Source organism: Lolium rigidum, chromosome 2 (assembly GCF_022539505.1).
Source record: "Lolium rigidum isolate FL_2022 chromosome 2, APGP_CSIRO_Lrig_0.1, whole genome shotgun sequence".
Classification (NCBI taxonomy): Eukaryota; Viridiplantae; Streptophyta; class Magnoliopsida; order Poales; family Poaceae; genus Lolium; species Lolium rigidum.
The window spans coordinates 14,489,070-14,512,111 of NC_061509.1; the positions used below are offsets into that span (position 1 = coordinate 14,489,070).

The 23,042-nt window shown below is 42.8% G+C and overlaps 2 protein-coding genes and 1 long non-coding RNA gene across 10 annotated transcripts; 1 reads left to right on the top strand and 2 right to left on the bottom strand.

Moving 5' to 3' along the window:
* Nucleotides 1–5,917: 5,917 nt before the first annotated feature.
* LOC124691320 (auxin response factor 5-like) lies at nucleotides 5,918–12,560 on the top strand. The gene is made up of 14 exons (XM_047224594.1): nucleotides 5,918–5,993; nucleotides 6,106–6,224; nucleotides 7,196–7,294; nucleotides 7,381–7,437; nucleotides 7,523–7,678; nucleotides 7,774–7,858; nucleotides 7,959–8,049; nucleotides 8,171–8,335; nucleotides 8,439–8,561; nucleotides 8,717–8,792; nucleotides 8,890–9,019; nucleotides 9,461–11,301; nucleotides 11,703–11,893; nucleotides 12,227–12,560. Exons 1-14 carry the CDS (start codon nucleotides 5,948–5,950, stop codon nucleotides 12,423–12,425), a joined length of 3,378 nt encoding a protein of 1,125 aa, XP_047080550.1. The 5' UTR covers nucleotides 5,918–5,947; the 3' UTR covers nucleotides 12,426–12,560.
* A 622-nt stretch (nucleotides 12,561–13,182) lies between these two features.
* LOC124685988 (AIG2-like protein D) lies at nucleotides 13,183–15,775 on the bottom strand. Its single transcript, XM_047220005.1, has 5 exons — nucleotides 15,633–15,775; nucleotides 15,459–15,531; nucleotides 15,282–15,374; nucleotides 14,875–14,958; nucleotides 13,183–13,387 (listed from the first exon to the last, which is right to left on the bottom strand). The coding sequence occupies exons 1-5, from the start codon at nucleotides 15,773–15,775 to the stop codon at nucleotides 13,295–13,297; spliced, it is 486 nt and encodes a 161-aa protein (XP_047075961.1). The 3' UTR covers nucleotides 13,183–13,294.
* A 2,553-nt stretch (nucleotides 15,776–18,328) lies between these two features.
* LOC124685989 lies at nucleotides 18,329–22,485 on the bottom strand. 8 transcript variants are annotated; one of them, XR_006997672.1, is made up of 5 exons: nucleotides 22,172–22,485; nucleotides 21,221–21,274; nucleotides 21,033–21,133; nucleotides 20,693–20,803; nucleotides 20,132–20,567 (listed from the first exon to the last, which is right to left on the bottom strand). It is a non-coding gene; the product is annotated as an uncharacterized LOC124685989 (long non-coding RNA). The 8 variants fall into 8 exon arrangements; XR_006997677.1 differs by lacking the exon at nucleotides 22,172–22,485 and having other exon boundaries at nucleotides 20,135–20,188; nucleotides 20,285–20,368; nucleotides 20,476–20,567; nucleotides 21,033–21,570; XR_006997671.1 differs by lacking the exon at nucleotides 22,172–22,485 and adding an exon at nucleotides 18,329–18,557 and having other exon boundaries at nucleotides 20,476–20,567; nucleotides 21,033–21,564.
* Nucleotides 22,486–23,042: the final 557 nt, after the last annotated feature.

Genomic DNA, 23,042 nt, shown 5'->3' on the forward strand with positions numbered 1-23,042 from the left:
TCCATGGCTTAATTAGCGCGAGTCCCGAGCTAGAACAGGCCAGGCATGGTCCGCAGGGCTCATGGCGCGCCTCGGAAGCCGAGCTCCACGCGTGATGACGCAGGTCGCACTGCTGCCTCGCGCGGATGAGAGAGACGGTGAAAACTGAAAAGAGGTGGCGGTGAAAAGCCGAAAAGGAAGGCCGGGTGTCCCCTGCGAGCCCGGCATACATGTCTGCTACCCATGTCCCCTACGAATCATTTTCTAGCATTCTCACCGTCTCGAGCTCACTTAATTTTTTGGACCTTCTGAATTAATGAATGGCCGTGTGAATATCGTGGTGAATCAGTCTGTAAACAATGGATCCTTCCTGCTATTAAAATGTGTAAAGTTCTTATTGTGTGTTTGAGAAAATCAAACGAAAGAAATTCATCCAATTTTTTTCGTGTACATCACTCCATAGTTGAATGACAATCAATTTTATTTTATCTCCAAGATATGATGCAAAGTGCGTATGAACACTCGTTGCTAGCCTTGACAGGGTGGAGGTCGTCCCTGGTCATCCACCTTCCTCACGTTCGATCTCTCGTACAAGTGATATATATTTTGAAATGGAACATTACGACATAGCCCTCACCCGCACAAAACTTTTGTTTCTACGTTTACAACATACTCAAAACAACCCTCAAATGTGTAAATAGGAAAAAAAAAGAACAATGAAGTGTTTAAAAACAAGCATGCAACAGAAAAAGTGTTTTATGCAACAAATCCCCATCTACGTCGCAGCCGAACACCTTTACGCGTGCGCAACATGGAAGAAAAACATCTGCAACAATGCAAAAAAGGTTGCAACAAGAATGTACGTTTGCATCACATACCCAGAGTCATCGCAACATATCATTTGTGTGTTTGCGGCAAATAGAAAACGAGATTCTAGCAAGTCGAAACAATGTATGCAACATTGAGAAATGCTTAAACCACTTCCATTTGTTTGGTGCTCTGTCTTTGCTTCGTCTGTTGGCTTGCCAAAATTTGCCTCAACTTGTTCATTTTAGTCTTAGGGCATCTTCAGCGGCGCGACGCAAACGGACGCTGAGCGACCGTTTGTGTCCGCCGTGACCGGAAATGCGTCGTGCACCACCTCCAGCGGCGCGACGCAAAGTGACCGGGCCGTCTGCGGAGACGCAAATCTGGCCCAAATTTGCGTCAGGTTTGCGTCTCGGCGGACGCTGCGCGGACGCGCAAAATGTCCGCTCGGTCCTCGCACGGGCCTGCCTGGCAGCGGCACAACTGCTTCGTCTTCCGCGGCATTACTTCCGGGCGGCGCGCTGCAGCCTTTGCGGGGGTCGCGTTATGCGCGTGCCTCGGCTTCCGCGAGCGTGCGCAGCGGTCGATGCGTCTTCTCCGCCGCATACTGGCACCGAGGCGTCGCTTCGGCAGTCTGCGGCCGCGCTAATGGCGAAGCCTCGCGTGCCGCTCGTAGTAATGGCGATGCCCCGCGTGGCGCGGCCGTCGCCCTGTCTCCGACCTATATAAACAGGGGCGCGAGCATCTCATCTCGTCCCCACTAAACCCTAGCCGCCGCTGCCGTAGCGCCGCTTCTGCTCAGCCCTAGCAGATCCACCATGAGCAGCGCCGAACGCGGCCAGGCTGCCGCGCCTCCACCTCCACCTTCACCTCCCACTCCACCTCCCCCGGCCTCGAGCTCCGACGATGGGTTCGACTCCGACGACAGCACCAACCTCCTCCACCCGGTCAGGGACGCCGCGGCCCTGGCCCTCCATGCGGCTATCGACGCCGAGCTGGAACAGCGCAGGCTGGCGGCCGCCGCTGCAGCAGAGGACTCTGACTCGGAGATTTCTTGGTCCTCCGATGACCTTGATGCGCCTACGCCGGAGGAGAAGGCGGCGGAGCAGAGGGCCATCGTCGAGTCTTTCGAGACGCTGAAGGACGACGCCGCCAACGCGAGGCTGGAGCGAGCACCGCAAGAGGACGCGGCGGCGCACCAAGCCATAGCGGCCGCGCGGGAGGCGGCCGAGAAGCAGGCGACGGAGCGACGCAACGACGGTGCCGGCCCGTCAGGAAGCAAGTAGACTAGGCCTATAGATCTACTTTCTATAGTTTTTATGCATTCAGTACTGCTTTAAAAGTTTTTAACTATGTTGCAATTCAAAAAATGGGTCGCCCCGGTGGAAGCACACCCAGACGCAAACAGACGCGCGGACAAAATATCTCCGCGGGGCGACGCAAACGGAAGCTCGCGACCACTTTTGGGCGTCCGAAATGCGTCGCGCCGCTGGAGATGCCCTTACCTCAAATCTCAACAAGCAAAATGTATTTATCATCTCAACAAACAATTTATAACAAAAAATCACTGCTTCATGTAAATGTTTTATTCATATATAGTTCATAATCGAAGCCGAGACGCTAGCGATTTGCTTACACACCATGGAGTGCCTGAGATTATGTCGAATGCGTGCACTTTCAGCCAAAGAGGCATGTCGTTTCTAAATGGTCTAGGGTGACGAGGCATGTAGCCAGGATGTTGTGTGCTTTTTTTGTCCAAGTCATCGTGTCACAGTTGAAAGTGAGAGAACCCAAGGGATATGCAACCTGAAGGCTATGTAGAAGATGAGCATCCATGCGACTGAGGACGAGAGAGAAATGTGGAATGTTTGGCCGTGACTCTATCCCAATACCTCACCCCCGTGTCGACGTTGACAAAACTTGCTTCACAAGCTCTATGCACATAGGTGATGCCGACTCGACCAACCATGCACACCACCAATGTGCCAATAACCTTACGATGTAAGTGTACACACTTGAGATGCTACCACAGGTGACCAGATCGGGCGACCTCGGATTCACTGCGTCGCTATCCCATTCTCAGCTGGGGGAGAGGGGCATGAAATCAAGCTTCATCATTAGGTCATTTGTCCACGACATGAGCACCAACCGGAGGTAGAGGATGGTGCCAAGGAAGACAAATGATGACCTAACGAGGGCTTGTGATGAGATGATCTAGTGTGGCTTGTTTTGTGGGAGGAGGAGGGCATAAAAGATGCATACAAAGGAGACTAGAGAGAGAGAGAGAGCGGGGAGGCGGGATGTCGTGCGAGGGAGGCATGTGGGAGCGAGAGGACCAAGCTGACCAATCACCAAATATATGTTTTAGAAGACACTTATAGTTAGCTACTCCCTCTACCTTTTAAGTACCCATGTTCCTGGTTTAGTCGAAGTCAAACAGTGAAAGGTTTGACCAAATATGTAAAAATATGTAGTGTAATACTATAAGATCAATATATTTAGAATCATCATAAAATATATTTCATATTACATACATTTGGTGTATAAAAACAGAGTGAGAAGTACTAGATCAACTCCTAAAAGCTTTCCGAATGGCTATTTTGGGCCTAACCTCCAACCATGCATACCATTTCCCATGCATGAATGCAGGCATATACCGATGGCCCGGTTCGTTTAACCAACTGGCAATACGTACGAACCCCATAATACACGTGTTTAGTCAATCCAACACTGTTATCGCCGTCGTAGGCACAGAGGAAAATGGCGGTTGCTGATGGTGTACGGACACGCGCAAACTAGCAGCTGGTACGTAGTGTACGTGCCAGTTGGATAAGTTAGTTGCCGTGTGATTAACTTGGACATCCCAACTAATTTTGGATGGTTAGCTAACTGCAAGATCGTGTCCAGCTAGCATCGTATAGCAGTGTTGCACATTGTCTCTCTCTCTCTCTAAGACTGATGAACACAGTTCTGCTCCCACAGATAAATTAATTATATACGTACGTGTTCGGTCGGTTATTCTTGTATTCGTATGATTTTCACCGAACTTGTACATGTGATCTGTTAGGTTTGCATACGTCTCAAAGTAACCGATCTTCGGTTGAAATCAGATTTTTTTTTAAAAAAAATCCTTTTCATGTATTCATCGATGTGTGGTAAGAGTAGTGTTATTTTCATGAAAATTCACATGTGAAACCAAGCTCGTAGTGCTCGAATAGAAATGAAAAAAATAGCAAAAAAATTAAAACAATCTTGTTTTTTTAATTGATGCTATACTGCAGCCAATATTTTGCAAGGAAATGACATGTGTGTGTGTGTGGTCGTGCAAAAATAATCGGTGGGCTTAAAGCATTTAAATTTGTTGTTTACAACACTGAGATATTTTGCATAGAGCATTACATATGTCTTCTCTTGAAGAATTTTCGTGTGAGTGTTTATTGTACGAAAACTTCAGATGTTTATAATTTTATTTATCATTTTCCTATTTTATTTTTTTCCATTAGGAGCAAATGACCTCAGGAGCTGAAACACTATGTCCACTATTTATTAGAAAAAACATGTATTTTGGGAGTTTAGATAGTAAGATCAAAATGCATGTTTTTAAATCAATGTATTAAAAATTCTACATCGACTTAGGAAGTAATATCGTGCAATTACCAAACTATACTGGCTTCATTTCAAAAGGTGGTGGTACTAGTTCAATCATAAGTGAAACTACAACTTTTCACTAAATTTATGAATACGATCTCAACATTTGCAATACTAAATCAGCATCGTTAGTTCAATCATGAAATATAATATGGTACGGAGTACTTATTTTGGCATAGCATATATGAATATTTTTTTCTTTAAACTTGATCAAACTGTACTGAGTTTGACTTCATGATACAAAACTAATAATGTGCACTATGTTTCGAGTGAGCACTAATCTATCAAGCATGCCTCCCCTTTCAGAAAGAGGAAGAATAAGGTGTGTTATGTATGTTTTTGGTGCAGGGTTAGTATAATTATTAGGTTACTTACAGTACCGGCCTACCGGCTGCATGGATAATTTAGTCGTAGTGCCATCGACCAGTGTGTATAAAAACCTTGAGTCGAAGACTTCGGTGCTCTTCCTCCCTCCTTTCTTGGGTTATGCACGGGGAGTGAATATCCCTGAAAATTCCATGTGGGGGCGTTAGTATATCCTACTACTAGCTTGTTCTTTCTAGCTTAGACAGGAGTAAACAGATAATTAGTCGTAGCTCTAGTATTATTTTAGCAGCATGGGATGACGTCCAAGGTGGCTTGTTTAGCAGGACTAGCCAGATGTTTGGCCGGTTGACTCGGACATAGTTTCTTAGCAAAAGAGCAAGTTCAGTGAACATGTAAGTTTTACGGAAACCCCTTCAAAAATCATACATTATGATTGACACTTGAATGCTTCAAAAAAGTTTCACCGAAGGTTAGTGGAGGTGATGTGCCTCTTGAACTAGATTTCACAAAAGATGTACCAAAAACTTACCACAATGTTTCCAAAACTGACAAGAATATAACAAAACCTGCATTCGCCTTATACAAGCTATAGCTTGTCTCTCAACGCACATGTCCTGCAACAATTCTCTTCAAATTCTTTTTGCAAGTGATTTTCTTCCTGAAATTCGAGGAAGTATTATTTTCTTTTTAAAAAGAGGAATAATTTATTTTTCGACAGAAAAAAGAAACAATTTGTTAAACGCTAGAAAAGGACGAAATGGCTCCCGGAAAGACGCAAGCTGAGCTCGCTCGGAGGTCCACTGTGCTTTCTCTCACCTCCGAATCCAGGAGAGAGAGGGAGGTCGCGCAGAAGCGTCTGGTTTTTAACTCCCGACAGGCAGCAGCACACACGACGCACCAACCAGCGACAGCAAGCCAAGAAAGCCCAGAGAGCTCAGCTCACAACTCCCACCCCTCTCCCCCTCTCTCTCTCTCTAGCTCCTCTTTCTCTCTCTAGGGTCCTTGGACTTCGTGCTGCTGCTGCTGCTCCTCGTCAAGCTTGTCGGGACAGAGGCGCCGCCGCTCGTTCATAGCTAGCGCCGTCGCCACGGCACGGCCAGCAGGTGGCCAGGTCCCGGCGCCGCGCGCGCTCCTCCGTCATGCGCGGAGGCGACTGAAGCCATAGCTTCCGCGTGAAGAAGCAGCCATGGCGCAGTCGCCGGCGAGCTCCGCCGCCGCCATCCCGTGCGAAGGTACTTCTTTCATACTTCCGCGCATTTCCGGTCCCCGTCCGTCGCCGGCGGAAGGACAGCTAGATATATTTTCTTGGCGTTCGGTCGCTGACGCGGCGGTGGGTGGTCGCAGGGGAGCGGAAGGCGCCGGCGATCAACGGGGAGCTCTGGCACGCCTGCGCGGGCCCGCTGGTGTCGCTGCCGCCGGTGGGCAGCCTCGTCGTCTACTTCCCCCAGGGCCACAGCGAGCAGGTGAGTGTTCATCATAGAGTGCCATTTCTACAGTAGTGTATGCTGCTCATGGTTCTTCTCCCGTTTTTTGTGACACTAAAGATTGATTCCTGGCTATGTCAAAAAAGTAGTAAAAGTTTGGTTTTTTAATTAATCTTTGGTCTGATCTACCATGGGAGGAATTCTTAAGTTCAAGAGGGTTCTTAGCATGCTCTTCCAAACACTAAAAGTTGCTATCACGGATATATTGCATTTTCAGTAGTTCTGTACTTGTGATTGGATTGTACTTGCTTGCTACTTGTTTTCTCAAAGCCAGTAATCCTGGGTTATTGCCAAGGTGGTTGGAGCTTTGGGCCTACTTCCTTCCTTTCTTTCTGTTGGTTTTCGGTTGTTGTGTGTTGTACTGTTTTCTTGTTATCAAGTTTGGTATGCGACAAGCATCTATAGCTTTCTATTTTTTGCATTTATGGTCCTGATTTCTGTTATACCTTCCACGGATTTTGCACTGAGACAGCTTTCCTCTGAGAAAGATTATCAAATAATGTTGTGTGGTGTTCTCAGTTGATTCTGAAAGGATCATTTCTGAATCCAAAAATCTAAAAATCGCTAGAAATAAAAGTATTACTGTAGTTTTTTTTGGTGCATGTGGGGCTGGTTGTGTTGCCCATGATGATGTGTGGGAGGAACACTTTGTCACTGTACTTATGCAGAGTTTATCTAAAAGGAGTTCACTCATGAACTTAGCACTTTCTGGATTGCAGAATACTTTTCACTTCATATTTTAAGGAAAACTACAGAAAGTTGGCATATAAAGGGGAGCATGTTTGAATGCTTGTACTTCCTTAATCAGTCCATGAAATAATTCTTATTTTTCAATGCAAAGTTAGCAATGTATGATGAGTAGCCTGACAGCGTACGTGTACAGAAAGCAGCTAGGTCTATTTTGGAAAACTCTTTCTTTAATTATAACATTTCCTTTTCTTCTGATTCAGGTTGCAGCTTCTATGCAAAAGGATGTGGAAGCACACGTACCAAGCTACCCCAATCTTCCTTCAAAGTTGATATGTCTCCTACACAGTGTTACTTTGCAAGTAATCTACAGCTCGTCCTCCATATTTCCTGACATAGTGCGCTTGTGATCACAATTTCTGAAAGATTGTCTCTCTTAATTCTTCAGGCGGACCCAGATACTGATGAGGTATATGCACAGATGACTCTTCAGCCTGTAAATACAGTAAGCATCCAAAAATTAGCAGCTTTCCCAAAATTTCTCTGTATGGTCCAGTACCCTAATCCCTGTCTTGCTTTGTGTTTATTAGTATGCAAAAGAGGCATTGCAGCTGTCGGAGCTTGCACTAAGGCAAGCCAGGCCACAGATGGAGTTCTTCTGTAAGACGCTCACCGCAAGTGACACAAGCACACATGGAGGCTTCTCCGTGCCTCGCCGTGCCGCGGAGAAGATATTCCCTGCCCTGGTAAGCAGACATCAGGTTTCCAAGTTTATCTCCGCCATAAAAATCGTTCACCATTTTTTAACGCACCATTTTGATTTTGGTACTTTGTGCTCTAGGACTTCTCTTTGCAACCTCCGTGTCAAGAAATCCAAGCCAGAGATATACATGACAATGTGTGGACATTCCGTCATATATTTCGAGGTACGGAAGATGTTGTACATTGAGTAGAGCTCTCTTCTGCTGAAAGTCTATTGAGTAAAATAAGAGTTTTGCTAATACTATCGCGCTTTGTAATAATCAGGCCAGCCCAAAAGACATTTACTTACAACTGGTTGGAGCCTCTTTGTGAGTGGCAAGAAGCTATTTGCTGGTGATTCTGTCATATTTGTTAGGTAAATTCTCATTCTTCCTCTATCTTGTAAAAGTTATCCCGTTGTTCCTAGAATCTCAAACTTCAACTGCAGATAGAGTTGGAAAAGTAAATGCCACAGTTCCTTTTGTTTGACCTTCCAGGGATGAAAAACATCAACTTCTACTGGGAATCAGGCGTGCTAACCGACAACCCACAAACATATCGTCTTCGGTACTTTCAAGCGACAGTATGCACATTGGGGTCCTTGCTGCAGCTGCACATGCCTCTGCCAACACCAGCCCATTTACCATATTTTACAATCCTAGGTGAGTCTCTAAATCTATGGTTTAGTTTCAACATCTACCTACTAGATTCTATGTCAATTCAGTACTAGCAGCTAAAATTATGTTTTCAACTATGGACTTTCAGGGCCAGTCCTACTGAATTTGTTATCCCATTCGCCAAATACCAGAAGGCAATGTATAGTAATCAGATCTCTTTAGGGATGCGCTTTCGCATGATGTGCGAGACCGAAGAGTTGGGAACAAGACGGTATGCCAAATTTCCTGTACAAACTCTTTATCTTTCAAGTTCCAAGTTTGCTGACAATTCATGCATTTTATTTTCCAATTTCAAACATAAACATTTCTATTCATTGGTATGTCACCAGTAGCAAATTACCTAACTAAATTATCTAATATTTTCAGGTACATGGGTACGATAACAGGAATAAGTGATCTAGACCCAGTGAGATGGAAAAATTCCCAGTGGCGCAGCTTACAGGTTGGATTCAAGAACACCGTCCAAATTGATGCCCTTGCACTGTGTTACTCTTTGTCCATTTTGGTTACCGATTCACTGATTTGATTCTCTACGATAGGTTGGGTGGGACGAGTCGGCAGCAGGTGAAAGGAGGAACAGAGTTTCAATCTGGGAGATTGAACCACTTGCTGCTCCTTTTTTCATATGCCCCCAGCCATTTTTTGGTGTGAAGCGCCCTAGGCAATTAGGTACGTCGTGTTTAGTATGGTAAATATACAGTGAATTTCTTCAAGTTACTATGATAACTACATGTGTGGGAATGAAGATCTTTACTGCAATGTGATGTGTATAACCTACTTTGGTTGAATGGAGATTGACTGCTTCTGATACTTTTTTTTATTGAGCATTGTTAGTCTATGCGTATGAACTTCACCATAGTTGTATATACACTAACTTGACTGCATACCTTAACATGCCATTGGATACAGAGATCAGAACTGCACCAAAGAGGCAAGAGCTAAGCTAATCTAGTCGTTGTCTTGCTAACAATAGATTGAACTAAAATGTGTCAGTCACAATCGATGTTACAGTTCTTAAAATTTGAAATGATATATGCTTAATTTACATCACATACCGTAGGATTTCTGACGATTTTCATGCTTCATACTCTTTTAAACTGGAATCAACAGATGACGAGTCATTTGAGATGGAAAATCTTTTGAAGAGAGCAATGCCTTGGCTTGGTGAAGACGTGTGCATAAAGGATGCTCAAACCCAGACTGCTACAATACCTGGGCTGAGCTTGGTTCAGTGGATGAACATGAACCGGCAGCAGAGCTCCTCATTGGCTAGCACGGCCATGCAGTCCGAGTACCTGCGATCTGCAAGTAACCCTGCGCTGCAAAATATTGGCGCTGCCGATATTGCAAGGCAGTTATATATGCAGAACCATCTCCTTCAACAGAACAGCATACAGTTTAATCCTCCCAAGCTTCATCAGCAAATGAAACCTATCAATGATTTGTCCAACACATCACTTCCGTTGAATCAACTTGGTGCCATCAGGAATCACCAAGAGCAGAAGCAAGACCAGCAGAGACAACAGCAGTCCAGTAACCAAGTGATCCCCCTGAGCCAGGCTCAAACTAATATTGTCCAGGCTCAAGTAATTCTCCAGAATCAGATGCAGCAGCAGCCACAACAACAACAAAAACAACAATCACCGTCTCCAGCTCAAAACCAGCAAGCGGCCAGTGGCCAACAGCTGTCTCAGTCTCATCAACTACAAGACCATAGTTTGCAACTGCAGCAGCAAAAGCTTTTCCTTCAGCAACAGTTACAGCAGCAGCAGCTAAATAAGTTGCCTGGGCAGCTAGTTAATCTGGCAAGTCAGCAAACACAATTATCTGATCAAGAACTCCACTTGCAGCTGTTACACAAACTACAACAACAATCATTGATGTCACAACCCACAGTTACACTCTCACGATTACCACTAATGCAAGAGCAGCAGAATTTTCTTGTAGACATGCAACAGCAATTGCCGAATTTGCATTCACTTTCCCAGCAACAAGTGATGCCTCAACAGGACTGCAGAACTTCTTCATTGCAGACAACAGAACTGCCCCCTCCCATGCAGCAAGAGAACCAGGAGAAGCCTTTACAGAAACAAGTTGCATCTACATATGTACCAGAAGCTGCCTTTCCGCAAATCTCATCGACCAGTCTGATATCAAAAACTGGAAATTCTATGATAGTTCCAAGTGCTGCACGATCTGCACTTACAGATGAAATACCTTCTTGCTCGACATCCCCTTCCACAGCTAATGGCAACCATCTTGTGCAGCCAACCATTGGCAGGAACGAGCATTGCAAGATGAACTCAGATAAGGTGTCACAGTCAACTGCTCAGATGTCGATTCTGACCTCCATTGAAGCTGCAACAGCAACTCCAGTAACGACCAAGGAATTGTCAAAGTTGAATAATAGTGTTAAGCCAAGTGTGATCACCTCAAAATTACCAAATGTTGTGGCTGGTCTTCAAAATTTTATGAGCAATGCGCTGCCAACTGACAACCTGGAAACAGCTTCATCAGCAACTTCTTTATGGCCTTCACAAACAGATGGACTTCTGCATCAAGGTTTTGCCACGTCTAACTTCAATCAGCACCAGATGTTCAAAGATGAACTTCCTGATGTAGAAATTCAAGGTGTGGATCCAAGTAGCAGTGGCATGTTTGGGATGAACAATGATAGCCCATTAGGCTTCCCGATGGAAACAGAAGGCTTGTTGGAAAATGCACTAGATTCTGTGAAGTATCGGAATCATTTCTCAACTGATGACGAAAACAACTACCGAATGCCAAAGGAAGCCCGTCAAGAGATGTCGACCTCCATGGTTTCACAGTCATTTGGTCAGTCAGATATGGCATTCAATTCCATTGACTCTGCAATCAATGATGGTGCCTTGTTAAACAGAAGTTCTTGGCCCCCTGCCCCACCACCCCAGAGGATGCGTACATTCACTAAGGTTTATACTTTTCTGTTACATATTTATCTTATGGAGTGTCAACACTCAACAGTAGGATTTTCAAACAGTATATGTTTTGTGGTTCCTGTACTACCAAATATTAAAGTGCAAGGTGTTACTGGAAAATAAGGGGCACTTCTGACTGAAGGTGCACCGTAGTCCATAAGTTAGGACAACAATTTGGAATATGCACCACACAGTATTGATCTATCAGTTGTATGTATTGTGAATGAGATGGTCACATATATGCACATATAGTATTAAAATCTATTGAAGGCAAGACATTTGGAAATTGGAGCCTTGTATGGCCATGCTTAATATGGCGCCAGTCTCTTGAGAATATGCTTTATCTGTTATATGAGTCCCCCTTTTTGTATCTTAGCTTAATCTATGTCTTGCAGGTGTACAAACGTGGAGCTGTAGGCCGATCTATTGACATCGGTAGGTTCTCTGGATATGGAGAGCTGAATCAAGCTTTGGCCCGGATGTTTGGTATAGAGGGGCAACTTGAAGACCGCCAGAGAATAGGTTGGAAGCTAGTCTACACAGATCATGAGGATGATGTTCTACTTCTTGGCGATGACCCATGGGAGTAAGTAGATCTGTTTTTCTACCCGTGCTTACATGAATTTCTGAACTTCCAGGTCTCAAATAGTATCCAAGCAAGTACAGTTTCTCAAAAGGGCAAATATAGAGATGTTTAGATAGGAAACTCAAATAGGGTTAATCCAGGATGCTGATATAATGGAAACATGCACATGTGAAGAGAAAAACTGGAAAACAATGTGTTTGCATCAGTGTCATCTTTCCACACGTACAAGTTTGTGTTAGTGGCTTAGTGTATTAGGATATTAACATGAATATTCACATAAATGAAAGATTCTATTGATTGTTTCCCTGATTTCTTTTTATGTGGATGATGCAGAGAGTTTGTGAATTGTGTGAAGTGCATTAGGATCCTGTCCCCTCAAGAAGTGCAAAAGATGAGCTTGGATGGTGATTTGGGGAGCAATGTCCTTCCCAACCAGGCTTGCAGCAGCTCAGAAGGTGGGAACGCTTGGAAGCCTCGTTATGACCAGAACTCTGGAAACCCTTCCATCGGCCCCTTTGACCAATTCGAATGACCTGATTTTGAGGTGCATTCACGTAGAGTTGCCACTAGAAACTGTAGATGTGCCAGCTTATAGCTGTGAGGGGAAATGCTCCTCAGATTAGGTTTTCTTTTGGATATATATGTAGTTTTTAGCAGTTGAAACTAGTAGGGAAACTAGTAGGGATGACCGGAAGAGAATTGATACTTGCCTAGAGTTAATGAGAGACAGAGGATTAGGCAAATCTGAAGACAGTGTGTTCATTTGACCGAACTACTGTTGGGATTGTAGCCCTTGCTGATAAGATCGCCAGTCTCCAAATAGAAACTGCTCGTACCAAAAAGAATATACTGCTTCTTCTTATCAAACTACTAAAACTGTTTTCTGCATATTACTATGTTCTTTTTCTGAGAAAAGTTGGTTCACATTCCAACAAATGGACATGGACATGTTGCCCTTCCATATCATACTGGAAATGTGATGAGTTTGTTGATAATTGTCAGGATACCCCTTAAGCATGTTGTAGAAATGTAAGACTTTCCCTCCGTCTTATTTGGTTGAAGTCAATGACTGAAGGTCAAGTAACTGATCATTGATCAGGAGAAGGGTTGAAGGGTGCCACTGGTAGGTATACATTAGGCATGGAATAAACAGGCAAAAATGACTCACACAACTTACGCAAATCAAATTCAAGTTTAATTTGTTTCACATACAAGGGGCTGAGGCAGCATTGACTGGTCCAGAAAACAGAGGGGTAAAATTACACTCAAAACAGTACTACTATTATTTGTTGGGTTAGTGGCGATTCGATAGAGATCTTATTTACAATTGAGATTAGAGCTGGTTGAACAAACAACAAACAATCCAGGTGAATAAACCCTTCTGGAACAATGATTGGTGCTTCAATCCTCTGTCTTCGATTCAAGCTGTTCCAATTCCTCCTTGAAATCTTGTGTCATTGTCAGATAATCCTTCAAATGCACTTTCTTCCATTCCTAAGGTAAAGCACAAAGTATGGGGGAGTAGTAAGTTAGTTTTAAAATTAAAAGTCGATGCTTCAGTGGATACTTAGAAACATAACCCAGAAAATATAAGAAACCAGGAAATTTGGCCTATAGCAGTTCACATTGGAGTAACCGTATCAAGACTTGAGTTTTCCCTATGATAACTAACACAAAAAGGTAATGATGCCAGAGTGCGAGCGTTGGGGTCTCCGGCTACACGTAGCCCGTTTTTTGAACAGTTAAAAATCTGCATTTTGAGGTCCCAAAAAATTAAGAGAAAAAGTTCTAGATGTAGAAAATTATGTACTCTACGAATCTGAAAAAAATCCTAACTCGAAATACCTAGTATTTTGGGGCACGTTTTTTTAAATAATACACTTTTTTGTTTATTTTAGAAATAATACTCGTTTTTTGGTTTTTCCACGAATAATACACCGTCTGGTTCGTTGAACCCGATTTTTAAATATCGGGGTAACAGAACCCGAGTACTTAAAATCGGGGCAGGCAACCCCGACTCATTCTTTTGGCGAGAGGCGAAAAAGGAGAAAGAAAAGGAAAAGAAAGAATCGGGCTTTAGAAACCCGATATTAGTGAATCGGGTTAGGCGACCCCGAGATTCCCGCATATTTCGGGTTACTCTACCCCGATTTTGAAATTTCGGGTTCCTCTACCCTAATTCTGAAATTTCGGGTTCCTCTACCCCAATTCCTTCTTTTTCTTTTTCCAACGTGCGGAAACAGGATTAGTCGGGTTCCTCTACCCCGATTTTGAAATTTCGGGTTCCTCTACCCCGAGTTTTAAATTTCGGGTTTCCTGAAATATCTCAAAACCGAGTATTATTTCAGAAATAAACAAAAAAATGTGTATTATTTACAAAAATAGCTATTTTGGGCTGCACAAAAAAGACGAATCTAACATCTAAACTAGTCAATGGTGCATACTTTCGAACATCCAAATTCTGTCAGACTTTGTCATTTTGGTTAATCCTAGAATATAAGGTATTTCAGGGTCTACATCTAGAAGTTTTGTTTAGATTTTTCTGAAACTTTGAAAAATAAAGGGCTGCCTGTTGCCCGAGTTCCAAGGTGATTTTTCGAATGATGCCAACAGTTCCTATCACACAGGAATTTACTTGCTCCGTTCAGTATTAATTGACTCTGATCTAGTACAAAGTTGTAACCATGGGATGCCATGTTTTTGCATATTCAGAACTTCATGAATACAAGCATGTGCTTTTGTTAGAACTAGTTGATCGGTCATGTTATTTATTCTTCAATAACAAAAAATCCAATTAGAAAATGTCTTAGGTCGATTAACCGAAGGTAGAATGTTCAATAAGTCAATAAACCCATTTACGCAGGAGCTTGCTTCCCATGCAATGACCAGATTGTTCTGTGGTGAGTTCCATTGTGGCAGTGCGTGCTTGGCTTTCATTCAATACCAGAATACTTCAGATGAGCATGAAGGAAAGTACTCACATCAAAATCCCATTCACCATAGAGATCAGGATCATCCACATTCCCCCATATGTATGCAAAGGCAAGCATTGTTTCCGATGAATCCTGCAGATCCAAGACAGTGTATTGAAAACAGGGAACTAAGATACCCAAGATACCAGAAAGTAGTCTCTCACGATCTAGCTCACGATAAACCAAAAATACTCTATGGCAGCAGTATCTATGTCCCAGAAGGCAAAAAAGAAGAAGCGTATTTCCTTCAGGCAAGGGGCTCAGTCATGAAAAGAAACATCAGGATAATGATAACAAACATTCCATCGAGTTTTGCACTTCAATGTCAACCCGGGCACCCCGGCTACTACAGACTGGAGCAGGGATCTTCAGTGATGCAATCATTCTTCAGGGAAATCTGAGCTGAATGGACTTACAGTTAACGAGACGCCAACAGTTTCTCTCACATACTCCTCATCTTCGAATATATCCAGCACATCGAGCTCGCCATCAGTAATTCCCTTGAACACCTGCAGCACACGCAGAGGAACAGATTGGCATTTGCTCTGCACTCGTACTGCAAACAGAGCATGTCAGGGATTCGTTCTGCATACCCTTCCTGAAACCTCGTTGCCGTCGACGGGCAGAATCGCCGGGTAGACGCGCCCCCTGATGCTGAACCTCTGGCTGCGAGAAAGGGCAACGCGGGATTCAAATCAGCGTCGGCAAAACAGAATAACGATGTGGGACGCGGAGGGGGAGGAAGACCGGGAGGGGCACGCACGTACTGGTTGGGGAGGAGCGCGGGGGAGGACGGCGGGACGCGGCCGAGGAGGACGCTCATGACCTCCTCCGACATCAGGGTGCCGTATACGAACACGCTGTGGGACGCTGCGGCGGCGGCGGATGCCGGCGGCGGTGGCGACGCCATGGGGGAGAGAGGTAGCATGACTGGTGGGTCCAAAGGACCGGGTAAACATTTTTTTTGGACATGGTAAACAATTATCGTTTCTACCACGAAAGAAAAAGAAAATACACCGAACACCCTATTGGCTGGTTTCATCGTTCTGCCCATTTGATTATTTGTTTTTTGTAAAGAGAATATATATTAATACTAAGAGAATATCAATTACATTTGGCCAACAATAAAATGCTAAGATCTAGCCGAGACATTAAAAATACACAAATCTAAAAAAAACTAAATAAACCATCACCAAGATAACACCAAAACTTCAAAAAAATTCCTCCAACATCGACACCTCTAAGAAAGAAAAATGAATAATGCGCAAGCCCCATCGTCCCCTGATCTAGCCATAAAGTCAAATCATGGATTTTCACCTTCGAGAAGTTCGATCAATCTGCAAACATTGCAAGTTTATTGTCAGGTACAATCAATAAATGTTAGATTTAGGGTTCCCACCCACCAAAGCTCGATACTCGAAGAGCACCACCAAAATCGAAGACATCCTATGTTGCCGCCCCCATCAACCATCCGCCACTCCTACAATTGACTGATCGATATAAAATGGCATGCATGTGGTTTTGATGTGGACTTTGCCATACAAACTGAACCAAGCCCACACACCATGCGATGAATCATCCTTCTCTTTCCACCCATTGCATACCTGAAATACCCGGGCAGGAGCACAATGGCCATGCAAGGCGAGTTTCCCAGACGTCATGGTCATGATCTGCCTCTTGTTACACTTATCATTCTCAAACTCTATATGAGCCATTGAGATGTGATTATTACCTCTAAAGAGTGGTCAAATTCTTTGAACACACACATCCTTGATATTCACCTCCTTACCGACACCCTTAGAAATTGCAGCAATGAATTTGCCGTGGAGACGTGCCCCATGGTGCCGAAGAAAACATGATGTCATGCGGGTGGTGGTCGTCATTAACCTTCCCTAGGATCGTAGCTATCGGCAATGGCAGTGTCATGCCCTAAGACGCATTCGGAAAAGTTTCGAGATCGACACCGCGAAGGGTTGGGAGGCCCAAAGTCGGTGTAACCCATCCTAGAGAAACCGTTGTGGCAGCCATTGGTGGCTGCATAGGCTTTTGAAATGATTCTGGCATCCCCACGAGGTCGAAGAAGATGGTCAGATCATGGACGCAGTGGCCCCATAGGCCCTGCCTTGCGCTCCCCCCATATTTTTTTGCCACGTGTACTGGCGGTAGGCGGTGCAGCGGCGGTAACTGGTGGCAGGGATCGCGCGTAAGGATGACGTGAGATCACGACTAGCTGGAGGAGGAAGAGGACCATGCTGGGGAAGGAAGAGGTCGAGCGGAGAAGTCATGCCGCCACCGTTCACCATGGGATGGCCTATGTGGTTTTTTTAGCCAACGAGCTCGTAATACCGAATTGCACTCACAAATTATTTTATAAAAATAAGTCGAGGGCTTCATCTCTCCGGTCTCTTTTTCTACACAATCATTTTTTCATGATGGTAGAACATTTCATAACATGGAAGGTCCCAAATATCAATCATGACAATTAATATCAAGATATTTGACTTCATTTGAGATTAATCATTTGGGGCATGCTTAAAATGGACTTTTTTTTTATGTTGACAGGACCAGACTCTACTAGGAAAACAACTCCTAGTAGTGGGATGTCAAAATACAAAAGTTCTTGTAGATCAATACACCACTACCGGAAGGTAAAGTACACAAAATATGTAGAGCTTGTGGACATACTCCAAGTAACGGAGGCGCGAGATGAGTGCTTGCGAAAGAATTCTCTCACGCGGCAACTTTGGGCGTGTTTCTCTCAAAACCCATGCCAACGACTACAAGGTTCGGAAGCCTCTCAAGAAGAACGGTTTGGAAGGTCAAGCAAGCACCTTGCCCCGCTCGTCAAGATTGGCAACATCACTCAGGCAAGGAGGAGCAGAGGCCCGAAGTCCGCTATTGGTGTAGCTCGACTAAACACTTCTCTCGCTAATGACGTGCACCAAAGGAGGTTGTAGCGGCGTACAATTTAACAATATGTGCGTGAAACACACTTGCCGCGTTCTTAAGTTCTACATTCGAACACGACTAGTGACATTTTGTTCTCCAGAAGATCCAAATTGGCTTGCCAACTAATTCTCTATGTTTGAGCATGAGTCTAAGTTCAAGACCCACGTATGGTTCAACTGGTCGTCTTGACCTTCTCCTGCGATGAATATAACACTGCTATCATTAAAAGAAACTAGATTTCGATGTGCGCCTTGGCGCACGATCCCGTACAATTTAGTCCAACTTAGAGTTTATAAAACAATGATGAAAATGAAGTGTAATAATACTTTTTCCTTAGGTTTTACAGGATCAAAATTAGGATAAAACAGACAGCACTGTAGGTTTTTCTTTATGTTTTACGGGATCAAAATTAGGGTCAAAGTCGATAGATCAAAATTAGGATAAAACAACATGAAATCATGAACAAAGGAGCACACATATATAATCAGGAAAATAGAGGATTATTTGCAAACAATTTATAAAACACTATATTAAGCATTGATGGTATCCAATGGGTGAAATACTATGTAAATCTCTATTAGTACTACAACATGTCTTACTACATGGTTCTAACTATACAGGCAGCACTGCTTGCTCGAAGAACTTCGAGCTTCCTTTTCGTGGGTATACTATTATACAATGGCTTTAGAAGCTACCTTCATCATGATCATGGATGGAATCTCAACCACGTTCATGGCTAAAACCTGGTAAGTAAGGACAGGAGATCATATTAGCTAAGGGTGAAAGGTATCAGCCTTGAATTGTACATAAAGAACATTTGTGCTTTCCTGTATGCAGTCCAGGAAACTTAACATTTTGTGCATTTTGATTAAATTTGAAGTTTAGTTGTAGCTATAGATGCTAAATCAAATTTTATTTTAGTTTAATAACAGATTTTAGTTTACATGGTTCAAAAGAATAATTCGGTGAACTTTGATTTTAGGTTTTGCATTAGCTTTTTGTAAAAATAATTCGATAACAAAACCTGATTTAATTTATTGGTTCAGCTAAATGCTACTGTTAGTAGAGAAATAACCTGCTAGTTAACTCATGTCGCTAAACCAGTCATACATGTTATACATCTGAAAGTAAAGTATTACTTTGCTGTTCCAAACTACACAGTTCAGGAATAATGTGAATCGGTAACCTGGAGCTACAGGTATGAGTACAGTACATGGCTTATTAATTCGGATGGCACACTGTTGACTTTGTCGCTACTACAAAACTACTATGAACCTGAGTAGCCTGAAGGTTTCATGGAACCAAGTTTAATTGCCGAAACTGAATATATATGCTATAGGACTCCTCTGAAAATTAGTTGTCAGGTGTAAAGTGGGTTGTGGTACTGAGGTAGATCTACTACTCTGAATACTACAATCCTTGGTTTTGCTTGGTGGTGAATTTCTAATTAAGAAGATTCAGTTTAGCAATTATTTACATAACATGGATGGCCCACAATTCAGATTAATTTGCCAGGAAACAAGGCATTAATTTATTACACAACAACGTAGCAGTTTCAGCTACAAAACATAAGCATACCTTGGTTTACAAATTCAGAGATGTATCACTTAAACATGATACATCAGAAAAATATTCTACATAATTTTCATCTTTATCCCAACATTTAGTTAGTATGTTGGCCTAAAGTTACAAAGAAGTTCTCTATGTACAGCAGAAGCAGAAACATATTCTCGACAGATCAGTAAACTGACTTCTATTTTAAATGTGTCCAACCAAATTGCAAAATGAATGTTCTATGAAAAGCCCGAAACAGGGTCTACACCTTTTATTTAGGGTGTGCCTCAAAATTATGCTTGCAGAAAGACAAGACTTAATTCCGAACTCACTGCACCCAACAGCCCAAGGAGAACCTTAATAAAAGATATCTGAAGGTCAACACTGAACTGGCTATCAATTCTGAACCTTAACTCGCCATGCTGGCATGCGCCCCCTACTAATTTCTCAAGCTCTACTGAAACTAAACAACACATCTATCTTTTCATATATATGAAGTACAATAAATCAACACCTGAAGAATTATTTTAGGGAGTTCCAACTCTGGTTTTGGTATTGGTTGGAGTAGCAAACCCAGCTAATTAACCCTTGCTATCCCGAAAATGACAGTACATGGTTTTCATTTATACCGAAAACCAAAATAAGCTGCAAAATAACCAAAATGACAGTACACCTAGCGTTGAGCAGGTCGGATGGGGCTTGCCATACACGAAGCTCGTGCCTTTCGCGGCACCCACGCCCAAGGGCGGAGGGCCCGCTCGCGCCGACTCGGAGCTCGTGCCCAAGGCAATCCAGCGACACTGATGCGGTGTTTGCAGCACTGGATCAACACTCTTATGGATTAGTACTCCCATGAATTCAGTACTTATCTGATTACTAATCCTAGATAAACATAATTTGTAGGATCATAACTTACTAAACATGTGTAGTGATTCTTTTTGCTGTACTTAATTGATAAAAAAGGATCCTTGCGTGCCTCCACAAAGATTAAAGACACATGCTAGTAATGTCAAGGAATCTTTTAGAAGATTACATATACATTCATAATTCAGTAAATTTTCCAAAACAAATATGGTGATTAGAGGTCATAGGCTCATAGATGCTCACCTAGTAGATAGATTATCCTCAGGTTTTGCTATTTTGCTCTCTTCCTTCACTTCTGTGGAGATGTCTGAATTAACTTGGAAATTAGGAACCATCTACAGACAGCAAAGTAAAAATCAATGGAGCAAACAAATCCCAAAATTTAATTTGCTCATGACCTTTGGATTCTTCGACAAACAAAAGGAGATTTAAAGAATGTGGATGCTGAGATTAGACAAACCTCAGCCGATGTCACAGGCTGCAGAAACAACGGCAAACCAGAACGGTTCAGCGCAAAGGATGGAGCTCCACACCATTGGAGATGACCCCAACGACCTCCTCCTTGTGAGTTCTGGAATCAAAAAAAAATGTCATGTCATAAATGTAAATAAAGATGGAGATCTGATTAAGCATCATATTTCACGTATATAAAATCAGCTAGCTAGTTGATAGGTATAGAACATAATTAATGTAATTGTCCATGTGCGTGAGTGCAAAGCTACTTTGCTTTCTAACAAAGCTATCAATGCTACTGCCAAACAGCATAAGTGCAAAAACAACTACAGATTCACGGTTCTCACCTAAATTTTGACAACATCAATGGCACTCTTGTTTAGATGAGAAGCGCACTTGAACCCGAGCTTGGCTTAAGCATATGAGTCTAATCCAATCTATAAATTTTCTGAATAGATCAAAAACAACTCAGTCAGTCCTCATACAGTTTTAGCAAGTAATTAAAATGACATCCCCTACGCTACTTTCTCCGTACTCGTTCAATTTCTGAAATAGGATAATAGAAGCTTCAGTAGCAAGCTAGTAGATTCTGCAGTGGAGTAGATGGAAAACATGATAATTAAATGTGATATTAAACACACATTGGCATTTAAGAAGTTGGGCAACCGTTACTCAAACAAAGTTATTTACATGCAGCTAAGAAGGTACGAAAAGTGGCAGTGGGAAGCAACCAACTCGAACAAATGCAGAGGGAAATAGCAGACAACAAACATCATGTGGCACAAAATAAATAAATGCAAGAAGGGGGACACACACCAAAGCAGGGGAAAACCCAGAGGGCATACTTTCATTAGGAACATAGCATTCAGTCATTAACAAAGATAAAATCCATGTAAGCAAGAGATAAACAGACAATGATATAAAATGGGCAAAGATCACTACCTGACAAACAAAGAGCCCCAACAACAGCTCACACACAGTCCAAGCAACAGCTTACACCAGCAAATAACCTGAAAGAAACATCAATTGCAAACAACATATCACAGCTGAGACATGCACGCATGTTAGGACAGCTCATAGCACAATTTGAACAGAATTAAAGGACAAAGCAACTACGGAGCAACACAAGCAAATAAGTAAGATACCATATATAGAGAAGAGCAACCGCAGAGGGCAAGAAAACTACTGCCTGCAGGCAAGAGCAAAGAAAGACAACACGGCAAATGCAGAGGAAAATTAAGGCAATGCATATAGGGAAGGGCAAATTAAGCTTATCTATGTACAAGAGCAAATGCAGCGGGAAATGGCAGAGAGTGAACATCACGTACACCACTGAAACAGCCAAAAGAAGGCAATGCACACAAAAGAAGGATAAAAACCCAGAAGGCAATGTTGAAGCATACAATTTTCAATGATTAGCACAGGGAATAATGTATACATGGAAGAGATGAACGCGCAGTGATATGAAACAGGCAAAGAGAGGTACCTGACAGAGAGACAACCACAACTACCAACCCACACCAGCAGATAACCTGAAACAAACAACAACGGCAAACAGAGCATCAGAAGCTAGACATGAAAACATGATAAAACAGTTATGTGCCTTTTATCTGATTGATCTGCGTGACTGAATGACATGTGCTCTAGTATGTCTTTTATCAGCAGCAGAAACAAATAACAATGGCTGCTATCACATCATATGGAAACATAGAAAATAGACCAAGCACATCTAACCTAGCAACTGAACAATGCTAGCGGGTAAATTTTGTAATACTCAAAACAATACACATCTGGTGATACAGGTTTTAATAATCAGAGCATCATGTCTTTTAGGACATCTTAGTAAACAACTGGCAATACAGCTTTGTGGCGCGGAATAAAAGACGAAATACTTTCATAATAAGTAAAAGGGGTTTCTGCTCTTCTCACAGGATTATACTAATTCATCGGTCGCAGGAAAACACTAATTACCAAGATGGGGTCCCAAATATAGTTTTTGGACACAAATTAATTTTTGCCACCATGAGTATCAAGGATAGTTTCTGCTCTTCTTACAGAAAATATTAATTCACTGGTGTAGAATAACACTAATTATCAAGATAGGGGTCGAAATATATGAACAAACATCACTCTTTGGTCACTGAGTATTTAGGATACATCTATTAGAGTAATGAACAACTAAAAAAACCAATCCTGAACCCTGCACACCCACGGTGAGGCAAGGCAGGTTCTGACCATCCCTGGCACGACAACATCAAACCCCTCCTGGACCTTTAAGCACAGTTAAAGCAATGACACACTACCCTCTTCTAGTTCTACAGATTTTTCATAGGATCTACTACTAACAATATACAACA